This window comes from Paramisgurnus dabryanus, chromosome 21 (genome assembly GCF_030506205.2).
Source record: "Paramisgurnus dabryanus chromosome 21, PD_genome_1.1, whole genome shotgun sequence".
In the NCBI taxonomy this organism is placed as follows: domain Eukaryota; kingdom Metazoa; phylum Chordata; class Actinopteri; order Cypriniformes; family Cobitidae; genus Paramisgurnus; species Paramisgurnus dabryanus.
This window is the reverse complement of record NC_133357.1, coordinates 30,414,508-30,435,120: the sequence shown is the minus strand read 5'-3', so window position 1 is coordinate 30,435,120 and position 20,613 is coordinate 30,414,508. Positions and strand designations below refer to the sequence as shown.

Sequence of the window (20,613 nt, the reverse complement as noted above, 5' to 3'; positions counted from 1 at the left end):
CCAACCCAGAAGTCCTTGCGAAAGGGCAATCAGACCAATCAGACGACGGAAGGGAGGAGTTCACACTGACGGGCAACTTCTCTAACTATTTCCGGTGTGATGCTCGAGTCTGTCCCAAAATACGACTCCGGTGCACCCACGTGGACTCGCATCAAGGGTCCCTAAAGTCTGGACTACGTGTAGGGTTGCCAACCGTTCCGTATAATACGGAATCGTCCCGTATTTGACACATAAAATTCTTGTTCCGTATTGGACTGATACGGAACGCACTGTGTTCCGTATTTTTTGAAAATCAATTCAGTGAAAATACATGACAGACACAGCTTCTAATATGTCAGACGATGAACGAAGACCGTGCCATTTGCATAAGAAAACCCTGACGGTGCGCTAATTTCTCCCCCTGTTTGTCTATGATCAGCGTAGCGTTTTTAACATCTTGCAGCATCATCTGGGAATGCCCTTTTAATTGGTCATTTCAGTCACGTATCATAACAACGATGACGACAAGTGACAACAGCGGGAAATGTAAAAATGACTGCATCCGAGCAGCCGGCGAAAAAGAAACAAGCACAAAAATATAGAATTGAATGGGAAATAAATACCCTTGGCTGGAATGCGCGAGGGACAATGAATACAAGGCCAATTGTACCATATGCCGTCGCGTTTTTTTCTGTTTGTCACGGCGGAGTGTGTGATGATATTAAGCAGCACACATCAGGAGATAATCACAAGAGGAGCGAGGCTGCGGGCACAGGGAGCAATGTCAAGGTTCCTTGTCCGTCAGACATCTCCAGAGGCTTGTATGTAATTATGTGGATTTTTAAAACTCAAATATAGTTGATAAGTAAGTGATTATATTAAAAGAGATAGTACAGGTTTAGCCTAACATTCCACATATATCTCCCCAGTGTTCCCCCTCTATATTATATTTTAGTGTATTAGAAATATGATTGAAGTACAAAGTATAAAAGAAGTATGCTTCTACTTGTTGTGCTTCGTTTAAAGAGTATTTAATATGTACTTTTTAAAAGTAAACTTTTAGTGTATGCACAAAATGTACTTAAACACAACTATAATTTGTGCTGCAATGCCTTTTTAAGTGTATTTCCATTAGAATGGCAATGCAATGCAATTGTACTATAAGTGTGCGCTTAATTGCTCAAGAATCTTGATTTTCAGTAGTGTTTTAGTGCACTTGAAGTTTTAAAAAAGTTGTACCATTTTAGTATACTATTTAAACTTGAAGTGTAGTCAAATAGATGTTAAGTTGAAGTTAATACATAATTGAAACACTTAACTATACTTGGATTTGACGAAAATAGTATAAATTGTAGAAAATATACTTAGCATATTTTTCATAGAATAATTTTTCACCTGGGATACTTTGCTATTCTATAAATATTTAGGCCTAAGAAGTTGTATGAAATATATTTATCTAAATGTATCAATTAGTATCCACTATTTTCACCAGAAGTCTTCATTTCAGGAGTTATTTTTTTCAAAATTCTGTTCCGTGGGGCCATGTCATCGAACCCAGGCATACCCCCCCCCCCCCCCCCGAATAGGGGGCCAACACGCTTTCTGTTACTTATTTCCATTTCAGAAAGTTGGCAACCCTAACTACGTAATGTCATCAAAGTGTGGACTCTGAGGAGGACCACAAGTCCGGAGTGTGCCATTTGGGACAGGGCAGCAGTAGCGATTTCGGGACCAGTCATGCGCAGTTGTGAGCAGGAAGTACAGCCGCGAAATCAAAACCCTGCCCTCGTCAGAATGCGCATATCACACGATATTACAGCTGTCAATCATGACGTGACACCACCGTTTTTATATCATTAAATAACTAACTAATAACAAACTTATTTTAAAAACAAACATTTGAATTTATATCAGCGTGATAAAAACTACAGTAAATGACAGAAACCAGCTTCGGAAAAAAGATAATTGAAGTGTAATTAATTTTTTTACTTGGTCTTAAGTCCCATTAAATAACATGGGGAGGCGGGGTTTATGACCTATACTGGGACCAGTCACTGGGGGGGCGATCGAGACGTTTTGGCTTCACTTTTCAGGGCTTGTGCGGCACGCTTGGTTGTAACAGTAGCCTATATAAAATCAACATAAAGAGTCAATATAACAGTGTAAACATCTTGTTTAACATGTTGTTTATTTTTTAGGTACAAGGATTTATTGTCTAAATATTTTATTATATTATTAAATAAAAACATTATATAAAAACATATTAGACCTAAAACAAACCAAATCACTTTGAATCGATGCTCTTTAACGTGCGCTTATGGAGTGATTGACGTGCTTGTGAGCAAATAAAAATACGCCCTGCTGCAAAGTGGGCGGGACCTAAAGCGTGTGGCTGTGTTCATGTTCGGTTGCACATTATTATTTACACCCGTTACTAGGCAGCAATACTCGACATGGCGGTAAGAAAACTGTTTCCTAACACAGGACAGTTATTTTGAGATCAAATGCGTGCTTCTTTACTCGATTAGCACTGTTCGCATAATCTGGAGATGTATTTGTATTCTCAGCGGTTTGTCTCTTGCTCAGGGACATCTTTATTTCCTACGTTGACGGATTACAGATGCACGTTGCTTGCGTTTTGCACTTTTAACTATTTATGGTTTACTCTTTTTTTTCAGAGAGCTTTCTTTAGACAGCTTTTTAACGTTTTAATACCGTCTGAGCATGAACTTCGCGTAAAGTCCGTGTGTCTGATGATCTGACATGAAGTCAATACAACTCTGAATAATCTCAATCCATGGCCACCAAAATGTCATCGCCCAGGTATTTTTACAGTTTCTACTGCTGTGAGGACTTGATACAGCTAAAATAGTAAAATGTGAATAAACGTGTGTGTTTGTCTTTAGTGATGTACGGGAGAAGATAAAGAAGAAGCGGAGAGCATTGCAGGAGTCAATGGGAAGAGTCAGAGATGATAAGGAGGTATAAACAACACAAAATGACAATGACTGCCTTTGATAAAGTAGTCTAGTAATATTCTAGTATTGTACACTTGCCCAAGAGGCAAGTAGTATACAGCCCGGTAATGTATTGTATAGCGTAGTACAGTACACTACATCATGTTATTGCAGACTATATCCAAGCACTGCTTTTCATAAAGACTGTAGGCCAGCACATGTATAACATCGTACATTACAGTGCATTATAGCATTGCATACTATACAAACAAGGACTGCGTTCCAGATAAATCATATTAGATTGTTTACTTGCCAAAGAGTCCAGTACAGCATGGGAAATTGTTGTGTATAGTATAGCACAGTACAGTACAGTATTGCATACTACAGTATACACATAAGGTCTGCTATTTCTGATGACTACACTGTGTGCATAATTATTATGCAAGTGAATATCTTGATACATTTTTTTCCAACCACATCAATACTAATGTTCTATTTTATTAGTGATATATTGTTAATCATGGCTGGAAGTAAAACACATCTTACATTCAGGTGTACATAATTATTACACATGTTTTCTTTTACAGTAAAATGAGTAATTATATAAATTAATATAAATTATATAAAAAAAACTTAACTCTCAAGTCATTAAATTCCTATGAGAAAGATGCAATGCTATAGAAATTGCAAAACTGAGCTGTGGCCATTTGACAAAAAATGTTCAATGGGGCAACAGTGTCACAAAACTAGGAATAAAAAGATATTAATTGCTAAATATTTTTTTAAAGTGAAATAAGTTAAATAATTAGTTGAAACTATCAGAAATCCTTTGGTCTCCAGTACCACCGCCTTTCAGAACTGCAACCTACCTGGAATCACATAATAATTATGCACGGTGTATACCAATACTGCATACTTGCTTAAAAGACCAGTACAGTAAAGTATTGTAGTACATTATAGTTTTATTAAATACTGTATAATGACTGCTTTCCATGTTAACCTGACTAGTATCGTATACTTGCTAAAAAGGCAATGTAAAACTAGTTAATTGTAGCATAGTGCAGTGCCAAATAGTATTGCATAAAATATACACGACTGGCTTCAGTAAGATTATAAACTGTAAGTATAGCATCTGCAAAGCTAGCATGAATTTACTTGTGTTACATTAAGTGTTTAATCACTTTTAAAAAATCTAAAACTTAGAGATACCTGCAATAGACATTTGTATTTGTATTGGTGCCTATCTGAAGTTACTAGATAGGTGAAATTAGCAATTTGTCACATACAAGATGAATTGTGATATAGTATTACTTACACACACACACACACACACACACACACACACACACACACACACACACACACACACACACACACACACACACACACACACACACACACACACACACACACACACACACACACACACACCTGTGATGGCTTGCATATGAAGGCTGTGCTGATCTGCTGTAGGCTTTGGTACCATCAGACTGGGGTTTGTCTAAGGAGAATGATCACACTACGGTGGAGGTTGGTTCTATTTTCACAATTTCAGTTTCCTTTAACCCTCTAACCGAATATACTAAACTTATTTCTGCTGCATGAGTCTTTTCTTGAATGTTGCACACGTTTTCTGTGATGCTCTGAGGTGATAAAAATGAACATTTTGTCATCATGATGTTTGCTTATCATCAACATTTTCATTCAAATAATGGGGATTTGTACTGTCCAGATTAAATAAGAAAGGTCCATAAAAGTGTCATTAAAGTAGCATATACTGTGCTATATTCCAAGCTATAGGACGGCTTTTGTGAACACATTTTGAATATACAGTACAGTATTCAAACCTGCCACAATGGCCACATCACCAGACAAATGAAGCAATTTAAGAGCTTCAGTGGGGATTGAAATGCATAATGACTTCAGTCGGTATATTTCACAATAGCAATTTTTTAGGTTGTTTGGAGCTTGAAATCATACAGTACATCATCACACATAAGAAGCTGTTTGTGATTCACAGAATACAGAAAATAATTCAGGGTTTGAACAACATAAAGATAAATTAACAATGACAAAATGCTTATTTTTGAGTGAACTATCTTTCTTTTGTGCTAAAGTCTGCTGCATCTACATAATTTTTCCTTTAGCATGTCTTTAGTTTGGGTGTTTATAGTCTAATCTAAGACATAAGTATTCTTTTGAATATTTAATAGTCTTTTTCATTGTTCTTGTCAAGCATTAATGTCCAGTTAACAAAAAACTGTTCTAACCAGTGGGGAAAGTAATATGTGTTGTCATTTCAGCTCTTCAGCTTTCAACTAGGATATTTAACGTTACACCCTATACCACCTTGAAAGTTTTATTTCCTTTTTTTTAATGCAAACATACAATCCCTGTGTGACACATCGTCCCTTTCATAAATAGACAACAACAGTGAAACTGACAACACATGATACAGTTCAAAATATGACAGTACGTTTGATATGCTGTTCATTATGTATGGCATATTATGTGAGCATATGTTTTTATCAGTGTGTTGTTGAAATGGTGATATTAGGAGCTGGCAGATGGAGAAGATCCTGGTGAGACACTCAGACGTTCAGTGAAAGCAAAGCACATGAAGAGAAAAAAGAAGGTCAGGACTGTTGTAACTACACATTTAGATGCATCTTTTATCATCAATAGACATGTGTTAACATTTGAAAGTCTCCTTTATAGACATTTATAGATGTTTCAACATTCAAAATCTATAACCAACACAACGCGTATGTGTATTTGTCACCTGTTTTTAAAGATTAAGCCATGTGAAATAAAGGCTTTTTAGCTATTTCTACTTTATTCGAGTGCCTTGTAGTTCCTTATATACTAACCAACACAATGTTTGCATACTAAAATGTGATTGCATAAAATAAACCATTTCATATTTGGCTTTCTGAGTGTCATGACTTGTGTTTTCCAGCTGCTAAAGGAAATGGCCCTGGAGTCTCCTCCAGATGAAGAGAAGATGTTGGACGAGGTGACAGCAGTACAAGAGGAGAAAGAAGAAGCTGCAGTGCGATCTCCTAGAGGTGAGAGTATGCCATTACTGTACGGGTTAGAAAACTTTCATTTTACTAGTTCTGTACTTGTATGTTATGTATACAACTCTTTCAGGTATTTTCTCTGCTTGTTAAGAAGCTGTTTTTGAACATAATGCACTCTCGACCATTGTGTATGTAGGGTGTTTTCACACACAAGCCTTCATTTTGGAACCTGGTGCGTTTTTTTCCTTTGTTTGGTTTGTTAAGGCCAGAGGTGCCCAAACTAAGTTCAGAGTTGGCCCTTTAATTTTTCCCGTCATGCCATGTGAGATAAGGAAAAAGGAAAAATGTCATTGATGCAGTTTTCATATTTCTAATTAAAGAGCCAGTAAGATGCAAATTTTAAGTGTCCTATCACTGTGTTTATAAGTCCTGGACAACAGGTTTAAATGCATGCAAGGCCAAAAAACACTGTAATTTTCTCAAAATATAAATTTAAAATTACCCCATTTCTCAGATATCTCCAAACGATTCATGTAAAGCCGTTCAACAATTTAGTCTGCCTAAACCCCACCACAGTAGCCGACTCTGCTCTAATTGGTCAACTCACAGAGTCTCTGCACAGACCACCGATCAGTGGCACAGATCAACAATAGTGCAACATGTACTGACCAAGCGTGCCGCACAAGCCCTGAAAAGTGAAGCCAAAACGTCTCGATCGCCCCCCAGTGACTGGTCCCAGTATAAGTCATAAACCCGCCTCCCCATGTTATTAAATGGGACTTGAGACCAACTAAAAAAATTAATTACACTTCAATTATCTTTTTTCCGAACCTGGTTTCTGTCATTTATTGTAGTTTTTATCACGCTGATGTAAATTCAAATGTTTGTTTTTAAAATAAGTTTGTGTTTAGTTAGTTATTTAATGATATAAAAATGATGGTGTCACGTCATGATTGACAGCTGTGATATCGTGTGATATGCGCATCCTACGAGAGCGAGGGCGGGGTTTTGATTTCGCGGCTTCACCTCCTGCTCACTACTGCGCATGACTGGTCCCGAAATCGCTACTGCGCAGACTCAAGACCCAAGATGTCAGCGCCATATCGGGACACTGGCGGCTTCACTTTTCACTCCAATTAAAGGAGGGTTGACTTGTATTAACAAAGTTTGGTCTGTTTGGAAATATTGCCTTGTGAATGCAAACCAAACCAAGATAAAATTGCAACATTGTAGCCGTTTTAACCCCGGAACAAAGCAATCGATCCACAGGTCTGAAAGCACCCTAGGAAGACCCGAGCTGACAGGGTGGGTGGACGTAAACGTTGGAGAGACAGTCCAAAATGTAGTTGTCACTCCAGTAAATAAAATGAAATCATTGTAAACAGGACGGGTTTATTTGATTATAAATATTTTAAACTCATAGCACATACAGACCACAACACTTACATTTTCACAGTTTCTCTAGACCGTCCTCCTCGTCCAGTCATAAGGCCGGGCTCCAGCCAATCAGAGACCTCAATGAGGCAGAGGATGACTGAGAAGCTGAGAGCAGCCAAGGTAAAGCTGATACACTGTACGATCAATGTGAAGAATAAGCAAACTTTTATGAAAGGAATAATTGATGAGAATTCTGCACACCCAAGGTGGTAATGCGGGACGACAGGAAGCCGAGTCAATTATTCTGCTTATACCGCAGTTACCATAGACATTGCTCTGGTGGTTATTTTAAGACATTCGACAGGTTAGGTGTTTAGGCATACCTGTGGAACATTTCTCAACCAACCAGAATAAAGCATTCAACAGCCTCATGGTATAATTCAGTATAATTAATTTTCACTGTTGTGTCCTTCCTTTAGTCTAAAGCTGCTAGTCTTCTAGAGCAGGAAACCATTATTGAGCCTGTCAGCCGCCTGCAGAGTCTTCGAGACAGAGAAACCCTCACTAGATTCGACAGAGATGTAAGTACAGAGATGTACTTGATGTTTGTTTCACAGTAAATAGATGGGATGACAGTGATCACAGACATTTGCTTACATTCTGTTTCATTGTGTCTTCTTCCAGACAGATCTAGATGTACGAGTTGATGAAGACTCGTCCTTTGCTGCCAGGTTGACGTTTCGGGATGCGGCCAGACGTGCAGCAAAAGACAAAAGAGTAAAAATTTCCTCTTTTTTTGCCCCTATGAATATTGAGATGCAATAGTAAAAAACTCTCGTTCTCCAGGACATCAGCAGCCATCCATTGTTTTAAGACAGATTTTGATGAAAATTGTTTATATTTTTCTAAAATCGATTGCGTTTTGGAAACTGTATAGGCTGATACTGGTTTGCCGACAGCTGAAGAGGCGTACAACTTCTTCACCTTTAACTTTGACCCCGAGCCGCCAGAGAGACAGCGCCATAAGAGAAGAGAGGCAGAAGAGGCAGAAGAGGATGAAGAGGCTGAATCAGGGGAAGACGAGGAGGAAGATGAGGAAGAGGGTGAAACAGAGAGAGAGCATGATGGAGAGCAGTCAGAAGCCAGGGTAACGTTGAGTTTTGCAGACATTTAAAAAAAAATTCCTTAAAAACAAGTATATATCCATAGACAGAAAGTCACTTACTCATCATGCACTTAGGATGAAGATGCCCCACTAGTCAGGGACGAGGAAGAGGACTTGTTCATCATTGACCAATCAGAACAAGATTTCCTGGAAGTGAGGAGGGCGGAGTACATGGGGTACAGCAGGCAGTTGCAGAGGGAGAGAGAAGTTCTCTTTGTTCCTAGCATGAGGCCAGGTACAGCCAATCAGCACTTAGAGCCTACAGAACAGACAACCTTCCTAAAACATAAGAAGATGGTTATTATAGTTTGTGTTACTGTGTCACAGTTCCTGCCTCTGATAAGTTGCCAGAGAATGTGCGACCTCGCTACCTGGAGGAGGAGGGGCTGTATGTGGGAGAGAGGCCGTCTGTCTCCCTGACCAATCAGAACATTTTGGAAAATCGCATTGTGAAGCAAGCCGAGGTAATTTATTTGAGTCTGGATGTTTCCACTGAGGTCGCATGCACACCAAAGCGTTTCCACAGCCTGTGTATGTTTTCTATTGTTGTTCAAATTTGAACAAATCCTAACCTAACCCAACACAAATATCACAACAACCGGCACATCGTTTAACGACTGATCAACAAAGCAGAAGTGTCATAGCAACCAAAGCGCTCAGCTGAAAAAGTTGGCAAGCATCTACATTCGCTGTCTGCCTGACGTTTTCAGGCTTTTTAAAAAAATAACCATTATTTTAAAATGGCGCTTACTGTTTGGTTAGAGGACAAGACGGAAGAGGTGTGTTCAACTTCATGTGGCGTCACAAGAACTTACAAGCGCATTACATCAAATACTGCAAGAGCGATTGGGGAGTCGACTGCTCTGTAAGCTTTAGAGTTACTCTCGCTGTATTTAGAAGTCATCCGCATGATAGTCTGCATAATGGCGAATGAAGTCGAACACACCCGTCTCCCTGGTTTTTGAAATTACGTATCGCGAAACAACAAAGAAAAGCTGATGAAATTATTTGTGATAAATACTTGTTGTAGTACACTAAAAAAATCTAAGACAGAAGTGGTCTTAGACTTTTTGACACCACTGTATTTTCTATTGAATTTCGATACAAAATTCCCAAAAGCTACTAAAATTTATTGAGCTACTAAATTAAAATCAAAAATGAAAATTTGCTGTTAATTCATTTAACCTCAGGCCATCCAAAATAAAGGTGACATTTTCTTCAGTAGAACATTAAAGAATACTTTAGATTTCATAAACTCTTTAGTCTTTAGGTGCCGTTTCTTTGAACATCAAAAAAGCACATGCAACTCGAAATAATACCTGCGACTCCCAACGATACATTGAGGGCTTAAATAATTAGCTATTAAATTGAACAATTTTACTTTAAAACATTTCATAATTATTTTTGTATACATTCATTTTAGCTGTCCTAACTGAGCAAAATGTGATTTGTAATAATTATTTGAGATTCATTGTGATTTTTGCACCAGGGCAGGAAGTGGTTTGGAGATGATGGGCGTATCATGGCTCTGCCTGACCCAATCAAAGAGTCCTCCTCCAGACCTCCTCTCCTCCACCTGGAGAATGCGCTTGATCCATCTCTGCAGACCGTCTTCAGAAAGGTGAGGAATCTTATTTGTCAAAACTGGACTGACCTCACAGTTGCCTATAATTTAAAAAAACTGAGCTTTTTAAAGTTACAAGATCCAATTTGTTTGGCTGGATGAGAGTTTTGGAAGATGGAAGATTTGTCTGAATTTCCACTGCCTAATCCACAGATGTGATATTCTGGAACACCTCCAGTTTTTTTAGATGAACATAGATATACTGTATATGAGAATATCAACATTAATACTCTACCAGACAGTGCATCAGTGCCTAAAAACGAATCTGCACCATGTAATGCACATTAGTCTAGTTGCACAATGGATTGTTGTAGTCTAGTGGGTGAGCACTTCACGATTCTGTTGGATCTCTGCAGTTTTATAATGGGTTTGCTTTCCTGTACTAATCAAAACAAACTGCTAGAGATTTCCCTGCATGGAGACTAGATTATGGATAATTGCTTAAAGATTTTTATCAGATGACCTGATAAATACTGTATTACGAACAACAACATATCTGGTCTTTGATATCTTAAAACTTGTGGCGAGGTGTGCTAATACTTTTCAAAGTGGTCTGACTTTTATCAGTATTTGTTTGTGTTCTTTGGGAATCAAACCCACAATCTTTTGTGACGCTAACGCAATGACCTTGACCATTTACAGGAAATGACAGAGGGTCCCAAGCAATATCTACAGACCAGAATATCATAAAGACTGTTTAAATGTTCTCATAAAGGAATATTTAGACTTTTGCCAGAAAATAAACACCTAGTAAAAACCCCTTGCAACTACCTAAAAATACCCTAACCATTTTTCAGAACAGCCCAGCACCTGCATAGCAATGCATAAACATCTACAAATTGGATGTATTTAGATGTAGGTCACTAGATATCACATAAATATTGGATTCAGAATCACATTTTACAGATAAAACATCCAGTCTCTACCAGATATCTGTGCAAAAAGCTAAATTGGTTGCCAATGTAAAATGTAGCCCTTATAAACTTGCCAAACTGTTACATAAAGCACTTTGGTGAAGAAATAGTCACTGGATTTCATGCCATTTAACCAAATTATATCTCACAAGAAATACATTTGTTGTTTTGATTTGTTTTTTTTTTAGTATAAACCTTTTAATTGTCATTAAACATTTCTGAGAATTTGCCATTTTAATTTCTGGATCATGGAACTTGTGTTTAATATGTTATAATGTGTAGTTTAATGTGTTTTACTTATTTTTATACGCTCTAAAATGTACTCTTTGAAGTGCACCATCTATAAATGTTTTTTATTCTAGTGCAGAAATCACAGTTAACTGTTAAAGTCTTAAAACAAATAAAAATTAATTTGTCAAAAGCTGTGGGAACCCTTTAATTCTTGATAACTGGAATGTTTTCATATTGTAAAACACATATTACAAAACACACACGCTGTACTCACTTTACACTGTCCAGGACTAAAATGTAATCCTTTTGCCAAGCATTATGATCAGCCAGTAATATTCAGGGGGAAATGAGGTGTGAGAACAGAGATCTGTTTCAGATGTGTGGTGATGTCACAAGATTCTGCTGAGAAACAGGGCCGAAGGGCGTATCATGTTTTACTGAAAGCTTCATACACACTGATCATAATGGAGAGATGGGACACACATAACATTGTGTAAAGTCAGACGTGATTGGTGCTGTCAAGTAAATCCCATAATCAGATTGTTAAAGCACTTAAAGACACATGGAACTGATTGGAGCTGCCTTTTTGGGTTATGCAAACCAAATTTAACATAAAAGAGAGAAACTAAAACCAAAAATCCACGAAAATGTGAAACATCAGATAGGCTTTAGCTGCATTTGGCCAATAACCAGAGAGAAAAGTATACTGATGTACGTAAGGCAGTACAGTACTAGTTTTGATTGCATTTCTCAGCTTAAACATACAATCCAATCCGTATATAAAAATGTCTTTTAATAACATATATGACGTTATATTTACAAATGATTAAACTAAATGGTGTTTTCGAGACATTTGAAAGTAAACAGGTTTTTCTTGCAGGTGGTCTGCATTCGTTAAAAAAGAGCAAATAAAACCTTTCAAATCAATATTTAATGTTCCTTATCTTACTTATAAGGTAAATAGCGGTGTAATAAGTGGGATAATGTACAGACAGACGGTTGTTATCGCAAAATATTTCTGCGATAACAACCTGCTGCCTATACATTACCCCTTACACATAAACGATTTGCACAAATCCCAAAGCCTACGCTAAAGTGAGTTATCGTCTTTAACGGAAATCACATTTTTTGGACTTCAGCAAAAGACTAAGCTGTAGTCCTTACTTAGTAACATGTTCATAGACATAAAACACATTTGCATAATACACGCTCTAAGTGGGCTCAGGAAAAGTGCGCATCAAGTGTGCATATCGACTGAAAAGAGGGTGCCCATAAGTAGGGTTGCAAAGGGGCGGAAAGTTCTCTGAATTTTAAATAAACCCTACCCATAAGCACCTAATATGACAAACACCCTACGGTCTTTGCAGATTTAATGGACACGCGTATTTCCATGACCCCTTCAAGCTTATTTTGCATGATATTCACAAAGTTTAAATGCATAATTGATATGTATGTGAATTGCAACACAATTACTTAAATTTTCTTGATTTCTTTTCATCTTTCTCAGGCTTTGAAGTCTAAGCATGTGAACCGCTACATTGCGGGAACAGATGACCTCCCAACAGACTACCAGCTGGATGTAGACGTATCTGGTCTCATTTTCTCCCATCACCCTCTTTTTAGCCGCGAGCATGTGTTGGGAGCCCGTCTCGCCCAGCTGTACGATCAACACCTAACCACACAGCACAAAAACCTCACGCAACTTCTGACTGATAAGGTAACTCAGAGGAGTCACATCATAACTTATTTTACTACTCCTGACATTCATTCTGGATGTGTCTGTGTGCTGTATTTTCAGCTGAATGGCTTAAGGAGCACAATTCTTAATATGATGGAGCTACACAGGGGCGAGGCTCTCAGTCAGGTGACCCAACAGAGGATAGCAGAGTACAAACAGGAAGTGAGGTAAAGCAATTTTGCCTGTACATGTAGGGCCCTATAATTTCCGCGATCACGGAATCGCGGACGGAATCGCGGAATTGGCTAATTAACACGGAATCTAGTATTAACGCGGAATTTCGCGGAATTTTACATATTTTGAATAAAATTATGTTTTTGTGTGGGAGACGAACGTATGTCTGTGGGAAATGCAGACCAGGGGAAGTAAATCTGGGCGACACGCCCCCTCCCGTGTTTTCAGACCCCCTCCAAAACACTGAAACCATGGCGAAGCGGCTCTCCACGACTCTGCTTTCGTCAGCGAAAAAAAAAGAAATTCGACGCTAAGCACTTAGTTCCGAGCAGGTCTCACATGACTTTTATGTGACCGGAGAACTGTTATTTTGTAAGTTTTGTCAACACTCTGTTCACGGTGAGCGCAAAGATACATGCACTCTCTCATCCACGTCTGTCTCACTGCACCTCGTGCACGCGCTCTCACATCTGTCCGATGTGCGAACACAAATCCTCATGTATTTGTTCAGTTTTATGCATTTCAAGCGAGCTGAGGCAAACTAACTATCCCTCGCATTTAAAATATAATCATCTGCATCATGGCGCCGCTCTCTGTCTCTCTTTCGCTCGCACGTGCAAAGAGCTGCGTGTTCATGCTGTCATAAGTCAGATCACTATCCTGTGTATCTTTGTAAAGTTATATGCATTTCAAGCGATTGTGTATAAAATATGGATCGCGTTCCACTGGATTGATGTATTTAAGGCACTTCTGAAGGCACCACTGCTTTGACACCTTGTTGTAGCCTCCTGCAACAACACTAAACAATGCATTGAATTGAGTTGTGTGTGTGCGCCCGCTCGTGTGTATCTGCGTGTCTAAATGCATCTTTTATAGTCATTAAGTAATCCTGTTATCCAGTTTTTCCCCAAATCATTTACATTTTAATCATTAACATTAAAGGCACACTCTTTTTATGACTAAAATAACAGTAAAGGATAAAAAATATAATTGCCAAAAATTAAAACGGATAAAACGGAATATGCAAAAATTAAAACGGAGAAAACGGAATTTGGGAAAAAATAAAACGGAATTTAGGAAAAAATAAAACGGATTTTATAGGGCCCTATACATGTAACATGTCTACTGTAGGTATATATCTAGCTTTTTCCTGTTAAAAACAAACAAACATGACCTTTACATGTGCATTAATGTTAAAGGAACGGTGAATTAAGAAATCAACTTAAGCTTTTGTTATATGTGAGGTCATCGTACTTGAACAAACATCCTGTAAGTGAAAACCTGAACTGAAAACGTCCTTGTTACTGAAATCTTAACTGTTATTGGCACCAAGCCCAGCGAACGGCAAGTTCTGGAATGTGCCTATCTATGACGTAGTCAATCATTTAAACATCAATGTTTTTGAATGTAAAAACCACGCAAATGTCATATGTAGATCTCAGACAACAGTATAAAACAATAAAAAAAACACCTGATTCACAGCACCTTTAAGTAAAGATCTCAAAGTAAAATACATTATTTTGGTTCAAGCTATGTGAAAATTACCACTGTACCCTTGGTTCGTCCAAATAAATATGTTATCGCCATAGAAACTGGAGTCACGCATGAGACTGCACATGTGCTTTAGCACGTTAGTTCTTTTGTCGACTCGGGTTTTAGACACAAAGTAATTAAACTGGGACCGACCCAGACCCGACTGACCATTTAAAATATACACCTGGAACCAAACTGACATCAGCTTGTGTACAGATGGGAGGTAATTGTAGATGCTTTTTATATTTTGTGTGACTCATGATTTAACACATTCATAACGTTTCTGTATCTTCAGACACACTCGTCAACAGCGTGATCTGGAGCAAGAGAAGGACCGAGCTCTCCTTAAAAACATCATCCGAGTGTGGAAAGAGCTCAAAGCTTTGAGAGACTTTCAGAGATTCACCAACACGCCTTACAAACTCTTCATCAGGAGGTAGGGCTTTTGTCATATGCTTTTGCGTGCTTTATTTTGTACACAAAGCAACTATATGTTATCCTTTACAGAGAGCAGGTGGAGACGGAGCGGGACAAACTGAAGTTTGAGAATGAGATTGTGGCGGAAATGTCAGAACTGCAGGAGGAGGCAGAGGAAGACTATCAGAGAAAGATGAAAGAGTACAGGAGACAACATGAAGAATGGAAATCCTGGAGAAGAAGACAGGTACTACTGTTTCTAGATCAGTGTAATTCTACAGCTCGTGATGAATCACACATTAACACAAACATGATTAAAGCTGCTGTCTTGGTTCATAACTGAAGCATGAAGTGAACCATTTGAGTGAACTGATTTCTTAGACTTCTCAACACTGCTTGATAACAATTTCAGAGAGCTCTTTTTAGTTAGCTGTAAAGCACTGTGTGCACAAATCATCTGTCAACAAAATAATTAGAGAAAGATGGAAAAGTGTTGCAGCTTTCCGACTTGTTTAAATAGCTAGGAATGCTACAGACAGTAGATGTTTGCAACAGGTTTTGGATTTTTTCAGAAAGCCCTCAAGAAAAAACAAAAACAGAAAAGACAGCAGGAGGATGAAGATGAGGATGAGGAGAGTGAAGAAGAGCTGGGTGAGGAGCCAGAGAAGCCAAACCCTCCGGAGAAACCTGACATGACCGCTGTGGAAGAGCAGGTACGGGAGAAGGCTGCCAGGATTCGCAGGAAACCCGGGGAACCGGTTCTGACTCCAGAACTCACTGTTTCAGGACCCGTCACCCCCAATGAACAGTGTCCACGGTAAATGAAAACAACATTCAGTACACATGAATATTGTGATGGGAATTTTCTAATTGATTTTTTCATTCTTCTATATTTTTATTCTTCTATATGTATTAATCAGTTTTATATGCTTTGTAATGACATAGCTCAGACCTTTATTTGGTGACTAAATATAGATCAAGTAGATAATGAGTAATTTCAAACCACCTAAGGCATTCAAACTAGTGATAGTGGCTAAAATCTGCCAATTTTTAGATTTTTTTTTTTTAATTATCGGCCAATAAATGTTTATGTTCCTTTAATTTGTTGTTCGTAATTAAAAGACACTCAGAATTCGAAGCCAAAGTTAGCTGCATTTACATGGACAATTGTAATCGGTTTAAATGTTCAATCTGAATGAAAATGCTCCATGTAAACACCTCAATTGGAATAAAAATACCCAAACCGATTAAAAACCTAATCGGCATGAGAGGGGTGGTTTCTACCTTTTGTAATCCGCTCAAAAGGACATGTAAACACTTAAAACGTTGGCGTAATGACATATGACGCAAAGAACGAACTTGTGTTGTTGAAGGAAGTCACATAAAGTAACTGTCTTTTCATTCTTAAATTTCCCTAATCTCCTTCCAATCCTCTGTAAAGCGATATGAGACAGTGTTTCCCAGCCAGTTCCCAATTTATACCCTGATCCACAAAAGCCTGTGTTCGACCTCACATGTGCTGTGCACTGCCGCTGGAGCAATACAGTACAAAAGAAAACTGTGGACTTTGGACTCGCTGTTGGTCTCTGCAGCATTGTGTGAAGTCGAACATGCTTTTTGGGCTCACAAGAATATGTATAAGTATATAAGTATGCGGCAGTCCTGTGAGTGAAAATGCCTTGTTGATGCTAGAGGTCAGAGGAGAATAGACCGACTGATTTAAGCTGATAGAAGAGCAACTTTGACTGAAATTACCACTCGTTATAACCGAGGTATGCAGCAAAGCATTTGTGAAGCCACAACACGCACAACCTTGAGGCGGATGGGCTACAACAGCAGAAGACCCCACCGGGTACCACTCATCTCCACTACAAATAGGAAAAAGAGGCTACAATTTGCACCAAAATTGGACTGTTGAAGACTGGAAAAATGTTTCCTGGTCTGATGAGTCTCGATTTCTGTTGAGACTTCAGATGGTAGAGTCAGAATTTGGCGTAAACAGAATGAGAACATGGATCCATCATGCCTTGTTACCACTGTGCAGGCTGGTGGTGGTGGTGGTGTATTGGTGTGGGGGATGTTTTCTTGGCACACTTTAGGCCCCTTAGTGCCAATTGTGCATTGTTTAAATGCCAGGGCCTACCTGAGCATTGTTTCTGACCATGTCCATCCCTTTATGACCACCATGTACCCATCCTCTGATGGCTACTTCCAGCAGGATAATGCACCATGTCACAAAGCTCGAATCATTTCAAACTGGTTTCTTGAACATGTCAATGAGTTCACTGTACTAAAATGGTCCCCACAGTAGGGGTACACGATTCAGAAAATTCCACGATTCGATTCCGATTTTTAGGCTCAAGACAGTGTGTACGTGAGCTTTAATATACCTAGGCAGCATGCCCATAAGTAAAGTCAGTGTGTGGGAAACACTGTGACGAGTGTGCAGGCGTCAGTGTGAATTCGACCCAGCATCATCTATGGGAATACTGAGATAAGCTCATTTCAGGACAATAGTAACACGGCATTACAAAAAAATATATGAATCAATTTTTGGAATTCTATGAATCGATTCTGAATCCGCAAAGCTTGAATTGCGATTCAAATGTGAATCAAATTTTTTTGCACACCCCTACCACACAGTCACCAGATCTCAACCCAATAGAGAATCTTTCGGATGTGGTGGAACGGGAGCTTCGTGCCCTGGATGTGCATCCCACAAATATCCATCAACTGCAAGAAGCTATCCTATTAATATGGGCAAACATTTCTAAAGAACGCTTTCAGCACCTTGTTGAATAAATGACATGTAGAATTAAGGCAGTTCTGAAGGCAAAATCTGGTCAAACACAGTATTAGTATGGTGTTCCTAATAATCCTTTAGGTGAGTATATATTTGTGAAATGTCAGATAATTAAATCTGATTTAAAGCTTGGGCCATATAAACACACACATCAATCCGATTACATTATTAAGTGTTCATGTTAACGCTATAAAAGGATTTATTAATCAGAATATTATAATTTTGATTGAGGCAAAAGGTGGCTATGTAAACGTAAAAAAAGTTTTCAAAATCTCAGTTTTGGTTCTAAATAGCAGCAATAGGGGTTTAAATGATGCAAGGGTGAGTAAACGATGAATAAATGTAAATTTTTGAGGGAACTAACTGTTAGAGAAGTTTGTAAGTCTTTTATATCTTTGAGAAAATGGAACAACTAATGTACTGTACAAGCATCACTACTAAAGAAATGAATCTTCGCAAAATGTTTGTGATAGAGATTAAAGTAATACTGTACCTCAAGGAGAGATTTTTTCACATTTTAATGCAAATAGATTTTCATTTTCAGCTATCAGTTAATAAAATGGCCAAAAAGTATAGACGTACATGTACATTGAAGGAGGAATGTACAATCGCATGCAACACCCTTGAGGTTTTTCAGAAAAAAAAACATTTGTTACGTGTTGTTTTTGTCCCGTGTAGTGGTGAATTTGCTCGTAGAGAGGAGGTGGCCAAGCGTGCCCTCTTCATTAAAGTCCTCTACAATGATAAAGAAGTTTCTAGAACAGACAGTCGAAACCTCAACATGGATTTCAGGGTTCACCTTGGTCAGATCTTTAATTTGAAGATAGTGAACTGGCCAGAGAGCATCAAACTGCAGGTACCATGTTTGTTTACACATAAAATGTATTAATAAGACCATAAACATTTCATGTTTTTTTAACACGTGTTATTTTCCCAAAGATATTTGAGACTATCGGGTCGTCTTCCACCCAGTTGGCCGAGGTGTGTGTCCCGGTTCCAGAATCGTCCGTTCTCACCGGCAGCGCACCATTTGAGGAGATGGAGTTTAGCAGCAACCAAAGAGTCACGTTTAACCATGAGGGTGTTGGCAGTGGTAAACAAACATTCATGCACAGACACATAAACTGTGTCACAACCTAAACTGCTGCAGGCTAAGACAGCACAGCTAATTGTGTTGTAATACACGTACAACATTGTGAGATCAACCGTGTAAGCCGAAATTTGCCTTGTGGTAGGTGTGCCGTTCTCTTTCGAAGCTGACGGCACTAACACGCAGACCCTCCTGACCTCAGGGAAGATCTCCTGCTGCGTGTCTTGGGCCGTAGGGGAGGGAGACACTCCCCTCGCTCCCCTCCCTCCCTCGTCCAATCATCCAGGAGGGGGAATGTACAGGTGAGAGAGCCATTAGAGAGATCTAGCTCTCCACTTTGTACATTAACATCATGCACAGAATAATACATAAATGTATTTTTTTATCCAGCTGTGATGTGTTTGTGATGTCTTTTGATCTTCAGTGGTTTCAGGCAGATGGATGCAATCGCATGTATCGGTGCATCTAGCTTAAACGACATGAAGAAATTGGGAAAGTGGGTGACTGAGTCTCGCCTTGACCCCAATGACCCCAACAACGCTTACATCATGCAGCTACTCTCAGTATGTTTCCCAAAATTCTCTACAGCGTACTTCACTGATTAAATGACCTCACTTCAAGGTAACTCTTTCTTGTTCTGTCTCTAAAGGTGGCGAGTGGTGGAGAGGTGGCAGTTCCTGAGTATTTCCGTCTGGAGCAACTTCAGGAGGAGTTTAATTTCCTGTCTGAAGAGGAGCTTCAGTGCTCCCGTCGCTTCCGTCTGCTGAGGCTCAGGAGTCAGGAGGTGCCGGAGTTCCGTAACTTTAAATGCGTCCCGTCTGTGGAGCGTGAGATTTCTGATAAAGTTTTCCAGGTGAGATCACTTTAAGATCACATAACACACACAGTTTCTGCCAATCTCAGGTTAATCTTGGGTACATATAGAATAGTATTTAATTTTTCACATGTCCATACAGTCTTTTCACATTTCCATACAGTCCATACATTAAGAAAAGACAGAACAGTCTTTCCGTTTTTTTTTTCTTCGAAAAAGGCCGAACTCGTGGAAGTGTATGGTGGGCGGAGATAAAGAGTTCCAAGTACAGCACAGCTATATGTTTGTGTTATTTACATTTCATGCACTTATGCGTCGATTGCAAACAAAACACTTGAGATTAGATTAATTAGTGATTAATAAGTGATTTTTTTTCGGCCTGTGGTTCAGACTCCTGAACAGGGAACCATGACGATTGACAAATCCGGTGTCCAACTGGACCTTGTTTGTAAAGCAATCATCTCAGAAATGCAGATAACAAACATAAACCCATTTGCAATTACCTTGCTGTCTGGGAAAAACAAACTGCATCCACTGTTGTCTTAAGACAGGGTTACTTGGAAAGCTGATGAGGCTTTCTTCTCCTTACTTCCAAAAACACTCTTCTTTTGTCGTGGCATTGTTGATTCTTGAAGCGTTGCAGCGTGCAGCTATGCCTGTGATTTCTACTGGAAGGAACAACACTAATGATGAGCGTTCTCGCTCTCACTCACACAGGGAAGTGCCCAAGAGAGCAGTAAGGGGTCCATGAGACGTAACAATTAACCATGGTTT

The 20,613-nt window shown here is 38.9% G+C and overlaps 1 protein-coding gene across 4 annotated transcripts in view; it reads left to right on the top strand.

Moving 5' to 3' along the window:
* The first annotated feature begins 2,410 nt into the window (after positions 1–2,410).
* The window catches only part of cc2d2a (coiled-coil and C2 domain containing 2A), a 35,577-nt gene continuing 17,374 nt past the window's right edge, over positions 2,411–20,613 (top strand). The window contains exons 1-23 of one of the 4 annotated variants that reach the window (XM_073812955.1): positions 2,411–2,438; positions 2,658–2,802; positions 2,886–2,961; positions 4,410–4,466; positions 5,494–5,571; positions 5,896–6,004; positions 7,416–7,516; positions 7,816–7,917; positions 8,021–8,113; positions 8,274–8,483; positions 8,577–8,736; positions 8,829–8,965; positions 9,991–10,122; positions 12,778–12,987; positions 13,069–13,175; positions 15,011–15,151; positions 15,223–15,379; positions 15,705–15,949; positions 18,614–18,791; positions 18,875–19,028; positions 19,171–19,327; positions 19,450–19,588; positions 19,675–19,878. In XM_073812955.1, coding sequence (XP_073669056.1) covers positions 2,777–2,802; positions 2,886–2,961; positions 4,410–4,466; positions 5,494–5,571; positions 5,896–6,004; positions 7,416–7,516; positions 7,816–7,917; positions 8,021–8,113; positions 8,274–8,483; positions 8,577–8,736; positions 8,829–8,965; positions 9,991–10,122; positions 12,778–12,987; positions 13,069–13,175; positions 15,011–15,151; positions 15,223–15,379; positions 15,705–15,949; positions 18,614–18,791; positions 18,875–19,028; positions 19,171–19,327; positions 19,450–19,588; positions 19,675–19,878 — 2,973 coding nt within the window. In that variant the 5' untranslated portion in view covers positions 2,411–2,438; positions 2,658–2,776. Of the gene's footprint in view, positions 2,803–2,885; positions 2,962–4,409; positions 4,467–5,493; positions 5,572–5,895; positions 6,005–7,415; positions 7,517–7,815; positions 7,918–8,020; positions 8,114–8,273; positions 8,484–8,576; positions 8,737–8,828; positions 8,966–9,990; positions 10,123–12,777; positions 12,988–13,068; positions 13,176–15,010; positions 15,152–15,222; positions 15,380–15,704; positions 15,950–18,613; positions 18,792–18,874; positions 19,029–19,170; positions 19,328–19,449; positions 19,589–19,674; positions 19,879–20,613 lie in introns of all 4 variants that reach the window. The other 3 variants (XM_073812956.1, XM_065286555.2, XM_073812957.1) reach the window with 3 other exon arrangements.